The following is a 15,453-nucleotide window of genomic DNA, read 5'->3' on the forward strand; positions in this document are numbered from 1 at the left end:
TGGAAAACAGTACGAGGTTATCTCAAAAAACTGGAAATGGAACTGCCTTATGACCCAGCAATTCCACTTTTAGATATCTATCCAGAGAAATCCAAAACACTAATTCAAAAAAATTTATGCAGCACCAGGACATGAAAACAAACGAAATGCCCATCAGTAGACAACTAGGTTAAGAAACTGTGGTACATTTATACAACAGAGTATTACTCGGCCATAAAGAAGAATGAAATCTTACCATTTGCAACGATATGGATAGACCTAGAGAACATTATGCTAAGTGAAATAAGTCAGAAGGAGAAAGACAAATACCAGCTGATCTCACTTATATGTGGAATCTAAAGAATAGAACAAATGAACAAACTAATCAAAAAATAATAATTACATTTAATATCCTATAGCAGTTCTGTTACCCTCTACCCTAGTGAACCATACCCTACTTCTGTCCCATGATCTACTCCTTCTGATCTAATTCTCTATTTCTTTATCAGATCTACCAATTTGTTCTTGTCTGTCCACCAAGACTTGGGCCTTCATGTATACTTGGATCATAAACTAGGTTTCCCTAAGCCAACAGTGGTTTTTAATACACTGTGCTTGGTCATTCTTAGCGCGCGTGCATGTGTGTTTAATATGCAGTACTTGCTAACGTTTAAAAATCGGGAGATACTGCAGCCAAAAAAAATTTTTGGATTCATGACCGAGTAAGAAGATCCGAGTAAGAAGCAACATCAGTTGGAGTTAAGTAGCGACCACCCACTATGTTCAGAGCATGTGCTCTCTAGTTTCCCATCTATTTCCTACTGTTTCATACTGGGCTAAATTTACTCACATGCATTTTCTGCCAGCCTTTTATACACTTACATTTTTTATCTTTAGCCTATTCTATGAACTTCAAAGGACAAGAAAACTGTATTTTGGAAATTCTCTTTGTTGCACTGTTTTGTTTGTACTACTCTTTATTTGCTTTATAATGACTAAATATAAATTATGTATAGCACATATGCAGGACTCTCAATTAAGCTATGCAAATTGTGCACTAAATATTTAATGTTTACAGGTAAAAGATTTAATTTTTCTGCAATATCAAGTTTTCCGAAACATCAAATGGCTATCATCGAATAAAGAGTAACAAAAACTTGCATTTTTCCATCTTTAGTCCTTTTTTATTAAACAAATGATCAACTCTGGACTTCTACAACTTTTTACTCTAGGCAGAACAGGGACCACAGTGTTTTCACACAGTGTGTTCAAACCCTGCCTTCTCCTCTACGGCTAGTTTTCTCTGGGGGGAAATGCAGCTTACCACTGCAAGTCCTGTTGTCAGCATTAAGAGAGTAGTGGGCAGGGCATCCACAAACAAAACCTCCAACTGGCACCGCCAAGCAGAGGTGGGAGCAGTGCCCATTGCTGGAAGCACACTCGTTCCACCCTGCCTGCCGAGAGGAGTGAAAGACGAGGATGTCCATCACATAATCCAAATGGCCCTGAATGATGGTGCGGTTTTGGCCACTAGTTTTGTTGGCACGCTCAATGCTGCGTCGGCTCCAGTCGGTCCAGTAGATGTAATCTTGGTACTGAGTTAAGCCAAAAGGATGAGGCAAGTCATCTGCTATAACTTCACGGTTAAGTCCTATTTTCGGAAAGGCAGTAGACAGGAAAAGCAGAGGGATGAAATATGTGAGAATAGGAGTCTTGTTGCCCCTTTCCCCAAATTGTAACATATAAAACACTACATTTGTAAGCAATTTAAAATAGAACAATTCATGTTAAAGCAATTCTCAAAACAGACCAATCCTCTAAAATCAATCCATCTACAGTCTGACCCCATGCCTCAAACTTATATTCTTCCTATAAATCACCAAGTTTGTTTAAACTCCTACAAATGATCTGTTTTGATTGTGGCCTTATTTTCTCTCCGTATGGGCCTATACTTCAACTTTTCTTCTTCCTTCCATAAAAAGATGGAAATGCATATACTGTATTTTACTGGTACAAAAAGTCACTTCAGGAATATCTAGAGAGTTATAAATTCCATTACAAGCACCACAGTAATGAAATTTCCACACAATAAAGAAATGTGAATCCAAGTACCTGGCCCACTATTGGTAACAATAAACAGAATACAATACCAGAGAGAGGAAGAACCTAGCCACTCTCGTGAAGTTTTATTAATAGTATCTAACCAATGGGGATAGCAACCTTTCTGATTTTGCATAAAAAGAACAATACACCACTAGCTGTCTGAATAAAAACAGGAGAGCTTACCAAGCATATTTGAAGATTCTATTAAGTTGGTGTCCAGGTCTGTCCAATAGAGCCTCCTTTTAGCATAATCAATAGTTAGGCCGTTTGCACGCCCCACGTTTGGAACTAATGTAGTACGTTCACTTCCATCCATGGCAGCTCTGTCTATCTTTGGTTTCCCACCCCATTCAGTCCAATACATAAATCTAAATTCAAAACAATGCATATTTAACATTTCACTTTTGATTATTTGGGAGAAAGGGTCATATTAATGCATAGTTAACTAAACAAACACCTTTAAAGAAAATATACATTAAATCAAGGAAGTTCGTAAAACAAAATCATGGCTATAATTTTTCAATTATTTTGGCACCCTCAACTTAATTTTTTCTTATATCCTAAAAAGGAAGTGAGTCAGCTTTCCTTAGTCTTTCCAATGAATCTATTCCATCCAAAACCTAGCAACTGGAAACAAACCAGTGATTTCCTATTGCAACACTTGCATTTATAAAACTAATATTCAAGAAGATAGGAAAGGATTAAAGCTCTGGTCTCCAAACCTGTTTCACTTCTGAATAAATATCTTTATATGTTTCTAAATACAAGTAATTCAAGTTTTTAAATTTTTAAACTTCCTTTTTGACTTGTGTAAAAAATTCTCCCCAAAAACAAGTTGCAGGAGTACATCAAAAGTACAAATTAACTGAATTTTAAAAAGCACACTTTGAAATGTATTTGGACACACAGTCCAAGGGAACATACTAGATGTATTAGAGCAATGAATCACCCCATACTGTGTCAGCTGGGCAGGAAGCATTATTATGATAATTGCTGTAAAACTTTAGTACACTCTTGCTTTTATTTTAATTTTTTGAGTTTTTCACACTACCCTTAGAGCAGCCTTATAGTACTCCAGGCTTTTTACAGTGAGGAGGCCAACGCACTAAAAGAAATGGGAATGATGTATCTAATGTCTTCAAGCCAGTCACGGGACAGAGCTACAAGTAGAAACTAATCCTTAGCCCTTTCCACTAAACTAGTTAGGTGCTCGTTTCAGGACACTGAATACTGGGACTAGGAAAGCAGTCCCCATGCCAGTGCTCATCAAATACCTGGGGCAGACACTCACTCATTAGCCCGTCAGCGGACGGTTAACTTGGTAGCAATACGTATATGAACGTGCTTTTCTGAAAAGTAAAGTTGGTTACAGGCTTTGTTTGTATTTGTACTTGTCAGCTGACAGGCACGTGCACACCACAAGAACCAAAGAGAAACAACTGTGACAGAAATTTCACAGTTGCCAGTAGCCACATAAACTAGAGCCCTCAGTACCAATTACTAAATTTATCTATCTAGTAACTGATGCTTAGAGTAAAAGATCACCATCATCCAACCACAATATGTCGGCACAGAGAAGCTGCCTCTGATATGGTCTCCTATTAGATGGCTAACTAGCTAATCATGGAATTAATGTGATTTCAGGAACATTATTTTTAATTATAGATATGATAAAATATGCTCGTATGTTCACATTGTTAACTTCTGCTTTTAAAAGTGGAATTATTCTTCAAATTTCAGATCTCTTAGCTGCTAGTTTTTTAAAACTTGCTAAATCATGCAGGAGGATCATCTACATGTCATTTTGTAAATAAAGAGTTTACTGTCTTTAATACCAGAGTTTCTCCAAGCTTATAATAATGATCAAACTAACTTTCCATTTTTAATTAATATTCTAAAATGAAGCTTTTTTAAAAAAAACAACGCAATTCTTTATTTCTTTGCACACAACATTATTTCAGTGGGTTTACTTTAATAGGTTTGAAATTTGGTATACATTGGGAGAGAGTATAAGCAAATACAGACTTGATACCTTTTAAAAGGCTGTTTACTTAGCATATAAATGTGAGTCGTAATATTGGATTATTAATCCATTTCACTAATCTTTCTTCACCCAATGTTAATAATGACAAAAAAAAAATTTAGTTACCGTGTTTCCCCGAAAATAAGACCTAGCCAGACCATCAGCTCTGAGTCTTTTGGAGCAAAAATTAATATAAGACTCGGTCTTATTTTAACATAAGACTGGGTATAACATAACATAACATAACATAACATAACATAACATAACATAACACCGGGTCTTATATTAATTTTTCCTCCAAAAGACACATTAGAGCTGATGGTCCAGCTAGGTCTTATTTTCGGGGAAATACGGTAATAATTATTAATTCTAAAATCAGTGAATTCTCAACTAATGGTTTTAAAATAAAGTGTACCTATGGTTTAGTTTTAGATTCCTAATAAGCATTAAGACATCAAGAATATAATCCATAACTAGACCACGCACAATATAATTGCAAAGAACGCATACATAAAGCTGTTTACCCTTCAGCAGGATCCAATGCAAGAGCTCTGGGACTATCTAGGTCTTTCCACACCAAAACTTGTCGATGTTGCCCATCCAACTTTGACACCTCAATTCTATTGGTTCCTGTGTCTGCCCAGTATAAGTTCTTCCCAAGCCAGTCCACTGCCATGCCTTCTGGATAATCCAAGCCGAATTCTACCACGTGTTCCAGTGCACTGCCATTCATAAAGGCTCTGCTGATGGTCTGCAAAAATAAGATTAACAACAAAGTCCCATGGCTTAAGCACAAAACACTATCCCAAAAAAATGTTTGGTTTGGGTTTTGTTGGGTGGGAGGAACCAGAAGAGCCAGAGGCATAGTTTCTTAATACAATTCATGTATTTTACAAGCACAGAAAAAAAAAAAAATATATATATATATATATACACACACACACACACACACATACATACATATACATACATACATATATATATATATATATATATATATATATATATATATCAATCTCTAATTAAATGCAACTGTGACCTCAAGTTTTATTGCCAATTGAGGCAGAAATTTTCTGACATTCTTAAAGACCAAAAATTTATTCTAGTAAGACAGTGGAATGATTTTCTTTTAAATTTATTAGTAATCAAGTGAAAAAAAATGTGAGCAGAATGTTGTAGACTCTTAACTGGTAGTCGGCTTTCTGAAGGTGACTGAGAGTATGCCATGTCGTTGTGCCAATTTGAGAAGATCTCAACAACCTTATACCTTATAAAATGCATAATACCGTTATCATATTACTACTATAGCTTTGAATTCCCTAAAATTTAAAACAATCATAATTCACGCTATTAATAATAACTATTACTTCCTTTCAAACTATCCTAAGTACTTTGTGTACATATATTTTCAATTAAGCTTCACAATAGCCCTTCAAGGTAAATATTATCTCTATTTTCAAGATGAGGAAACTCAGAATGCTATACAGTAAAAACCAAGATTTATTTATTTACTCATTTATTCACTCATTTAATAGATAGTAACTGACCAGTATTAGGATACTACGCTGGCTCCTATATCCCATGATTTTTGCATGTTAGACAACATTTTACACAGGTTATGTGAAACAAGCCCAAAACAATCTGGAAGAAGAAAAGATTATTCTCCAGATTTTCTGAGAGGTCCTTATTGACTCAGTATGCTTACAATATTTATTCTAGCGGGGGAAAAATAAAGATGTTCTGTAACTCATGATTGGCATTTTTTACCTCGGTCAGTCTCCAAAATTTTGCTGAAAATAAATTAAGAGTCAAGTCTCTAAAAGCCACTTATGTGAAGCATACAATTTTTTACTCTCTAATTGCAGAAAATGTCACTCATTATCTTCAAATGGGACAAAGCAGAGGAAGATTGTGTCTTACAGATTTAGAACACTCAAGCAAAGTATACTAAACGGCACTTAATAAAATACTGAATGGGCCTTTCCCTTGACTTCCTTTAAAAAGTTAAAGGATTTTGTTGAACTTTGCTTATGAAGCAATGAGGGAGGCTGATTATAGCATGAAGACTCAGAAATTCTAGAAGCTCTCCCTTTTAGTCCCCAGTTTTAATATTCCAATTCTTTTGCTAACCTTGAGTGATATATCGGTCCAGTAAATTCGGTTGTCTGTCACATCAAAATCCAAAGCAGAAGCTTCTTTAACGCCAGTGAGTGGAATGGCCACATTATTATTGTTTGTTTCCAAAGAAATTCGCCTGATATCTGCTCTCCGTGAAAACAAAAGGAAAGCCTCTGGAACAATGCAGGTCTTCATGTCACTGATGAGTTCAAAGCCAATGGGACAGGCACAGCGAAGGCCCTGAGGTCGATAGAGGCAAAGATGGCTACATCCCCCATTTTCCTCAGCACAGGGGTTGGAACCTGAAAGATAAGTTAATTACAAAAGGGCACAGAAGAACACACACATTGACACAATCCACACATTTTCACTTTAAAATGACTAAGCATTTGGTTCACAAAGACCCATGATTGTATCTGCTCCCAAATCTAGAGTTTCAAGTCTGATCTCACAAACAAGCACTGCGAGGAGGATTAACAGGGACTCGGAGGCCGGACACAATGTCGTGGGCTGTCCCAGCTACTCACAGGGCTGAGCAATGAGAATCACTGGAGTCCAAGAGTTCTGAGCTGCGTGTGCTATGTGGACTGGTTGTCTACACTAAGTGGGCAGCACAGTGCCGACCTCCCAGGAGTGGGGGACCACGAGGTCGCCTACGCTACGAAAGGCTGAACTGGCCCACTTAGGAAATGGAGCAGCTCAAAGCTCCCTTGCTGATCAATAAAAGTATGGTAAAACCTTTCCTTTGTACCACAGGAAGCTTTAAAATAAGCTACATTACTCACACAATAGGATTGAATTCTTTTGATGGAAAAGTGTGTATTTTTATCCCTTCAAGTCAAACCATGTGGCCAGAGTACTAAGCCAACATTTAAAAGACCCATTCCTGGTTAAAAAATAGGTTAACGGATGATTTCTATATTCCCTCAAAACATCAACAATTTCTATATTCCCTCAAAACATCAACAATTTACAATGCTGCTTTACAAACTGCTGCCTATCTCCATCTTTTCTCATTCCTGGCTTCCACCTCTAAGAGAATTCTGGAATTACTTACCAATGATTCGATGAACATTTGTGGCCTTTAGGCCCATGAGGTCAGGAAGCTGATCGATGATGATTTCCCTCTCTGCACTTCGTTTGTGCACTCTTTCGATGCTACGCCTCTGCCAATCAGTCCAGTAAACATAGTCACCCAACAGAGTAAACCCAAATATGTGAGGAATTTTGTCTTCCACTAGTACTCGTCTCCCAGTGCCATCAGTATTCATAACCTTCAAGTTTAAGTTTAAAGAGAAGAAAAAAAAAATGTGTACTTATTCTTCAAATGTATGTAAAAATGACAAATCCACTACCTGTTTCATAAAAATGCACGTGTCATCTTACTTATCCCTACTGCAATGCTTTCACAAATAAGAAAATGCTGATTGAATGAGAATGATTTCAAATACTCAATATAAGCTCATATTTTATCTCTATTTCTCCAATGTCTTATTATCCTTCCTTCTAAAAATGTTGGCAATATCAGATTTAGTGCCAGGAAATGCTATTCTGGTACTAAAAACATGTACATGTAAACAATATCTGCCCCCTGACCTACCCCAAAAAAGTATCAGATACAATCTTATATTCAAGTATTAAGTTAATCCATAAAATTAGTAAGAAATATTCCATGTAAGTCAATACTGTGATTGCCTAGGTTGAATGACAACCAGATGTTTCTTTATCTCTCTTCTCTAAAAATTTTAAGACACCTGCTGATCTTCCAAAAACAGCCAAACCTTGCAAACAGACGAAGTACTTAAAAACTGAGCAAACAAAACTGTGTTATATCCTTTCATTTGCAAATAACACTATATATTTGATTTATATCTGATGAAAGAAAGACCAAATTAGTTGAATGTTTGTTCATACCAGAAACAACAGAACTTCTATTAAGCCAATTGTATAAATCTGTATTTAAATAAAATGTTTTTTAAAAGTCAAAAACATTGTTAAAAAAATTAAGTACTGTTCCAACTCCTGAATTAAATACTTTATAAAGTTAACAATTTCTTTGAGACATGACTTTATATTTTCTACATTGATATTTTCTTGCAATAGATCATTATTCCTGGACATATTTTATGATGTCTATGCTATATCTTAAAATTACTTTGGTGTTTAATAGTGAAAGGACTAAACAGAGAAAAGGGGTTAATAATTTATTTATATATCTTAACTAGAATGTGAGAGCTAGAATAGCAGGAATCTTAATTCATCCATTTATGTGTCTTCCACAGCTATTAGAAAACATCCTGGCAAAGGACTCAATAAATACTTGTTCAATGATTTTTAAAAGGAGATAGATTTCCTAAGACACTCAAGAAGCCTTCCTAAAAATGAAAATGAAAATTTCTATAACAGTTCTTATCCTCAGATCCCACAGCTTAGCCATTTGAATGAATGAAAGGTATTCTTGACCAAATTTTAAATCCATGTAAAAATGCATTCCACCGCCTACTTTTGGAGAAAAGACATATTCCTGATCCCTTCTAATGGCAAAGCTCTGAGAAAGAATTTCTGGCCCCATTCTATTACTGCCTGGATACTTTGATCAAGGTGAAAAATCTTTCCTTTACTATGCATATAATTTAGAAAAGGCTTTATTTTAGGTAGGGGAAGCTTATTGATAAAACTATATTTTTGCCTCCAGCCTACTAAGGAGATTCGCTCTTACTCCAGTATCTTCCTCCAACCCCTTTACAAGAACTTCCTCCCAGTAATATTTCCTTCCTTCCCAGAATCTTCAATTTTTCCCTCTCCATAGGTCCTTCTTTTCTTCCTTTAACACAACATAATTTCCCCCATTTTGGGAAGATACTGTTTAAAAGTTGAATGATGATGTTTAAAATTGAATGGTGGTTTTTATTGCCATGTTCTTTGAATATGATCTCTAACAGCTGCCTCCACAGCTCTTACCATTTATTCCCTTAACTCCCTACAAATGGCTTCCAATCTATGACTCAGATTAAGTAACTGTTGAAAACGGTCGATGACTACTTTCTTGCTTTTCTTAGTTTTTGTACTCTTTTGTCTCTTTTTAACATTTGATAATCTTAACACCCACTGAAACTCTGCACTGGGTTTTCATGGCACAATATAGTCTTTTTTGTTTTCCTATAGCCAGGACTGCTTTTTATCTCTTTATTTCACTGATTACTCCATCCTTTTTCAAATCTTAGTAGATATATTTCAAGGTGCCCACGTTCTTTTCTGTCTGTAAAACACCCTTCAGAAAGCCCATCAAATCTTATGGCTTCTACTATTACCGTATGTGGACAAATTGCAAATACATATGCAAAGTTCTAGTCTAAGGTCTCATCAGTTTCGACTGCAGAATTTCTAACTGCATCTCCCAGAAAACGTACTGCTACCTCATCTAAAACATCACGTACTTCACAGTGAACTGATGTTCTCCATTAGGAGTCCATCATCCTATCAGAAAGCATCTAACAGAGTGCTAAATATCCATTATTATAGAACTCTAAAACATTACTTTTTTTACAAGCTTACGGTATAAAAAATATACCTAATTTGATTGTATTCCTAGTTTCATTTAAATCAATTATTATGCATTATCTTACATTTAATAAATTAACACTAATTTGGCTGATTACTGTACCCAAATATTGGCCTTTCTATTAAAAATGACTGATCTAAAAGCATATTCTAGATGCCTAATACTGAACTTTTTCAAAAAATAAAATTTAAATTTCTACTTCAAAAATATTACAAGATCAACCAACTCTTTTCTCTTTTAGCTATGTCATCCTGCAACGTTTTTGTGCGTTCATTTTGATAAATGAACAACTTAAAAGACAGCTGATTAAGTATGAGTTTCAATAAAGGGTGAAAAATGAAACTGAAAATCTCAGTGAGAAAAACAACATAAGCACAATTCTAATCGACCCTTTTAGTTGACATAATTAAGGATCCTCTATTTAGCAGTTACCCTTCCTTCTTCTGTTCTCTAAAATGTCATGATTAGCCAACAATGTTCTGGCAGAATTAGATAGATTTGGATTTCAAATATAAGCTCTACTACTCACTGGGTAACTTTAGCCAATTTCTTACATGTAAAATAGGTAGAGAGCACTTAAACTCACTGAATTATTTAAGGATTAAAGAAAATAATATCAAATGCATAGCACAGCACCAGATGTGTAGTAGATGCTCAGTAAGTGCTGGTTTGTGCCCTTTAGAATTATTTTAGTAAAATGCTTTAGTCCTTAAAAGGAAATAGTCATATTTAAATAGTTACAGTTAATTGATTAAAATGTAGTGCTTCAAAATAAAAATACAAAAATATAAAAGAATATGTGGAACTAAAAGAATAAAACCGCACGTTGTTAAACTGAAGAATAGAAGCAATACACATCTTTCTATATACTGGCAACCACTGGAAAACAACAGGGCCTTCTTCCCTTTTCCAACCACCATTTTTACTGTTTGCTTATGATACTTAGCTGTACAGTAACTAAAACAGTAAATTAAAAGGAACAGTTTGATAAATTGATCAGAGCATACTTTTGATGCTCTACCAGACCCTCATTCTACTGCCCCCAAATCAAACATTAATGAACATATCTAATAAATGCAAATCACCATAAAAAACCATGATGAATGCTAAGAAGTTTATAACAGGGTCTCTTCTAGCTTAGGAATTTCAATCTTAGTTGGGAAGGTAAATTATATTTATATTATAACCATACAGATATACCCTTCTCTCTGGCCTATAGCTAACCAAGAGAAACTTCAGGAAATAGTAGGAGTTCAAACCCATCTTGAAGAATTTTGATAAAAAGATTTTCCAGAATAAAAGAAATAACACATTTGAAGATACAGTGTCAAGGATGCTCTGTATGACTGACTTTTAAAGAAATTCTGAGGCAGAAAGAATACAAAAGGGACTTAAAGGAGACAGTACCAGTGAAAGCACTTGGAGAGTGACCTGACAAAGCTGTATGTCAGGAGGACCTCATTTACCTCTGTCACTGGTTCAGATGGTTTGTGCTAAAGATAAATATCTGAAATACAGAATTATGGCTAAGAAAATATTTTCAATTCCTGTGAGATGGTAACAGAAGTTCAAAATCCCTTATCTGAAAGTCTTGTGGCCAGCTGTATTTCAGAATTCAGATGTGTTTTGCTATTTAGAAAGGTTAACACAATGCACACAGCATGTCACTTCTACATGGGTCCAGAGCAGCACTTCGTGGCCAAACACATTAATATTTTCAAAGCAAAACACATAAATATTTCTTCAAAGGGAGATAAAGACTGAATAGTCGTGCATTGCTTCAGGTCAGGTTCTCCACCAAATGAATTAACAAAAATAACAGTTTTGAGAGCTTATTGGATTTCAGAATTGCACATAAATAATTGTAGATCAGAAATGCTTTGCTGATCTTCACTACAGTCCCTTGACTAAACTGGGTTTTGGATAAGTGTTAATACTACTCTAAGTCCAAACAAGGGCCTCGGGAAAAAGGAAAAAGACCAAAGGACATATTAAGGTTTTTAGCTACATACACCTGGAGGAAAAACAACAAATGGCAATGAAGGTCTTAAGAAGACCTTTAGGATAGCGCAATGGCCAAGAACTTACATCCAATTCCCTAAATGCCACAACTAAGGATTTTGTAGCTTTACTCACTAGAGCATTAGTCCTTTCCAACTATTTCTTGTTCTCTCTCTCTTTAAAAGCAAAAACTAAGTCTGCAGAGGGAGGGTTAAAGCTAAAAGAGGAGTGCCATAATCAAGTGTACCCTAAAGCTAGATATATCATATCTATTTCAAATTAAACAATGTAATTAAGATGTGCTAAAGATTTTTAAAACATATTATAATTTTGTAAGCACACTGTCTCTCTTAATTCCCTATCTTCCTATTCTTGTCTGCTGCAGTTTTTATAATAGGATTGAGTCTAGAACAGTGCTGTCCAATAGAAACATAGTAAGCCACAAACGCTTGTAATTTTAAATTTTCTAGTAGCCAGATTTTAAAAAGTTAAAAGAAACAGTAAAATTAAAATTTAAGAAGTAAAATTAATTTAAATAATATATTTTATCTAATCCAATATATCCAAAATATTTTTATTTCAACATGCAATCAATATTTCATTTTTTTCATGAAATCTTATGTATTTTTCATATTAGGTTTTCTTCGTATGTATTTTACACTTGAAGCATTTCAATTCAGAGTAGCCACATTTTAAGTGCTCCACAGCCCTACATGGCTACTGGCTATCATAATGGACTACGCAGGATTAGAATCTCATAGTGGTGACTATACAGCCTACGACAATATTAATATACCTTTTTTAGATTAGATCTCTGTCCCCTCTCACACCTCCCACCCTCAGGGTGGCCCTAGACCCATCAGGCTCAGTAAAGCCACAAACAATTAAGTGTATTCCTCCTCGGCTATACTATACGTAATTCTATTATGGGTTAAAATTACTTCAAAAAACAATTTCTGATGAAAATTAGTAAAACTCTACCTTTTCTCATCTTTTATCACATTTTCAAGTTTACATTTCAAAGTGCTAGATTTGCAAAAGCAAGGACAAAGGCCTGATTCTTTCATTTCTTTTAGGTTATCTCAAAATAGAAGTATTAAAACCACAGTTATATTCATAAGAGAATCCTTATCTGTCATCTCCTTGGCCCTCCCCTTCAGAACATTCTAGATTGACCATGTATTGATAATGTCTGAAGCTGGGTGTTTCAAGAGAATCTTTACTCTGCTTTACTGTATGTCTGAAATTTTCCATAATTAAAAAAAAAATGAGGGGCGGCCAGATGGGTCAGTTGGTTAGAGCGCGAGCTCCGAACAACAGGGTTGCCCGTTGGATTCCCACATGGGCCAGTGAGCTGCGCCCTCCACAACAAGATTGAAAACAACGAGCTGTTGCTGAGCTTCCGGAGGGATGTCCGGATGGCTCAGTTGGTTAGAGTGCGAGCTCTCAACAAGGTTGCAGGTTCAATTCCCACATGGGATGGTGGGCTGCGCCCCCTGCAACTAAAGGTTGAAGACGGTAACTGGACTTGGACCTGAACAGCGCTCTCTACAACTAGACTGAATGACAACAACTTGGAGCTGATGGGCCTTGGTGAAATACACTGTTCCCCAATACTCCCCAATTTAAAAAAAAAAAAGAAAAAGGAGAAAAGGAGCAAGTCCAAGGGAGAAGGGGTTGGGGAGGAGGAGGAAGAAAAGCTATTATTAATAAATGCTGTTATTCTTGTTGTTGATATGAGGTGGAAAGCAATTATAAAAATCCTATGAAGAGATTAAGGGATCAACAGCTTAAATAAAATCTGATTGTGAGACCTTACATCTAAAGAATCATGTATTTCCCTTTATACAGAGTCCAATGGTTACTTTCTGAAATCTCTTTCCTTTAATTATTTGTGCAGAGTTGACACTTTTACTAGAAAACTGGCTTATCCCCTAAATAATTCTCTTCTACCAACCACACTATCTCTTTCTACTGGGCAACATAGTAAAACAAGAATAGTCTGCTTTATCTCCAAGAAAATCACTATTACATGTCTCATACCCAACTATTAGTTTGGTGCAAAAGCAATTGTGGTTTAAAAGTTAAAAATAATTGCAAAAACTGCAATTATCTTTGCACCAACCTAACAGTAACTGTTCTGGAGAGGTTACTAGGTTTGTAAACATGGTTTCGAAGTCTCTTATGTTTAAAATAACAACACAAATCCTGGTAAGAGCTTGTTTGTACATTCTGAACCCAGAACAAGTGAACCATTTTAGGTGATTCCGAAAGATTACCCTTATGCTTTAAAAGTTGAGCCAACACTAATTAAATCTTCTGGCAACTCTGGAGGGTGTGCTTCACTGTATTACCTCAGAGTGGTTTAATTAGTTATACTGATAATTAGGCTTCTGTCACCTCTAAAATCTACCTCCCCATCTGAACCAGTCTCCAGTGGTTTCAGCTGCTTCAACCACACTGCGGCATAGGTTTACCATTCTGAGGCATTCCCAAATACTGCAAACCACACTGAGAATATAGGCTACAACAGGAAACACACGTGGGTTAACCAGAACATTATCTCCACAGAGAGGAGGTAATGGCAAACTTTCTATAAACATCACATCCGGTTTTTGAGCAGTTTCATCAGTTCATTAAATGTCAAGACAGAATTACCCATGAAATCTTGGAACGCAGCCAGTCTACTACCAAAGTTGTGGCTATGCAACTTTACTTGACTAGACACGTTCAAGAAATAGATGACAATAGGACAACCAGGCATCCATCATAAAATGAGCTGGACTGGGAATGCTATGTACTTCCAAAAGAGAAACTCAAATTATGCTCACAATGGACCATTCCTCCTCTAATATTCCAGCCAATATCCAAAACGAGTAGTGAATTAAAAATTCATAGAAGGACACAAACAGATATAATTGGGGCTGATTTGATACATTTAATAGGGTATAAAATACAATTTTACAGAAATGGCCTTTTAAAAACTGGAATGTACTACATCCATGGAAATAACATTTCACTCATGCAGAATATCACTAGGATGACAAGTAAGAGAAATGCTTTGGGCCCAGCAGGGGAAGTGAAGGGACCCATGCACCTGTTTTAGAGAGCGGCAGGGCAACGACAGTGATGCACTTAAAGCTTTTTAACCAGGGTCAAGACAATTGTGTCTGAGTGAATAAGTGACTTTTTAATATGAGAAAGGTATCATAGTTGCAGTAGGTAGTTTTATAATATGTTTTCAAGAAGCCATGCTTACACTATTAAACATTTACAGATATTACTATGTTCTTTTACGGACAGAGCTAAAAATTGCTATTGTAACCAAAGCTTTCTAAGACCTGAATTAGAAAAACTAGAAAACTGAGAACAGATTTTCAGATGAAGGCATCATTATGACACAGAGCAACACACAGCAACACCACCTTCATCCTTATACCGAATTGCTTCACAAGACATTTCTGAAAGCCCGCTGCCCTGCAGCCTTCCATAAACCGGCCTGGGAAAACATGCGCAAGTTAACAAGCGGCAACTTCCCCCTTTCCTCTCATTCTTTGCAAGCCCGGCTAAAGTAACTTCTCTTTAAATTCTGAGTAGAAAAACAAACCAACTGTAACACCTTAGTGTTGAAAGTACTCCCGTACCAATGAGCATGCCTTATGCTCAG

The 15,453-nt window shown here is 35.9% G+C and overlaps 1 protein-coding gene across 2 annotated transcripts in view; it reads right to left on the reverse strand.

Moving 5' to 3' along the window:
* The window catches only part of LRP6 (LDL receptor related protein 6), a 125,647-nt gene that overhangs the window by 30,770 nt on the left and 79,424 nt on the right, over positions 1-15,453 (reverse strand). For both annotated transcript variants that reach the window (XM_081060889.1, XM_081060890.1), the window contains exons 8-12: positions 7,281-7,497; positions 6,236-6,525; positions 4,630-4,856; positions 2,266-2,450; positions 1,304-1,630 (exon numbers count right to left, since the gene is read on the reverse strand). In XM_081060889.1, coding sequence (XP_080917015.1) covers positions 1,304-1,630; positions 2,266-2,450; positions 4,630-4,856; positions 6,236-6,525; positions 7,281-7,497 — 1,246 coding nt within the window. The remainder of the gene's footprint in view (positions 1-1,303; positions 1,631-2,265; positions 2,451-4,629; positions 4,857-6,235; positions 6,526-7,280; positions 7,498-15,453) is intronic.

This window comes from Rhinolophus hipposideros (assembly GCF_964194185.1).
Source record: "Rhinolophus hipposideros genome assembly, chromosome: 9".
Classification (NCBI taxonomy): Eukaryota; Metazoa; Chordata; class Mammalia; order Chiroptera; family Rhinolophidae; genus Rhinolophus; species Rhinolophus hipposideros.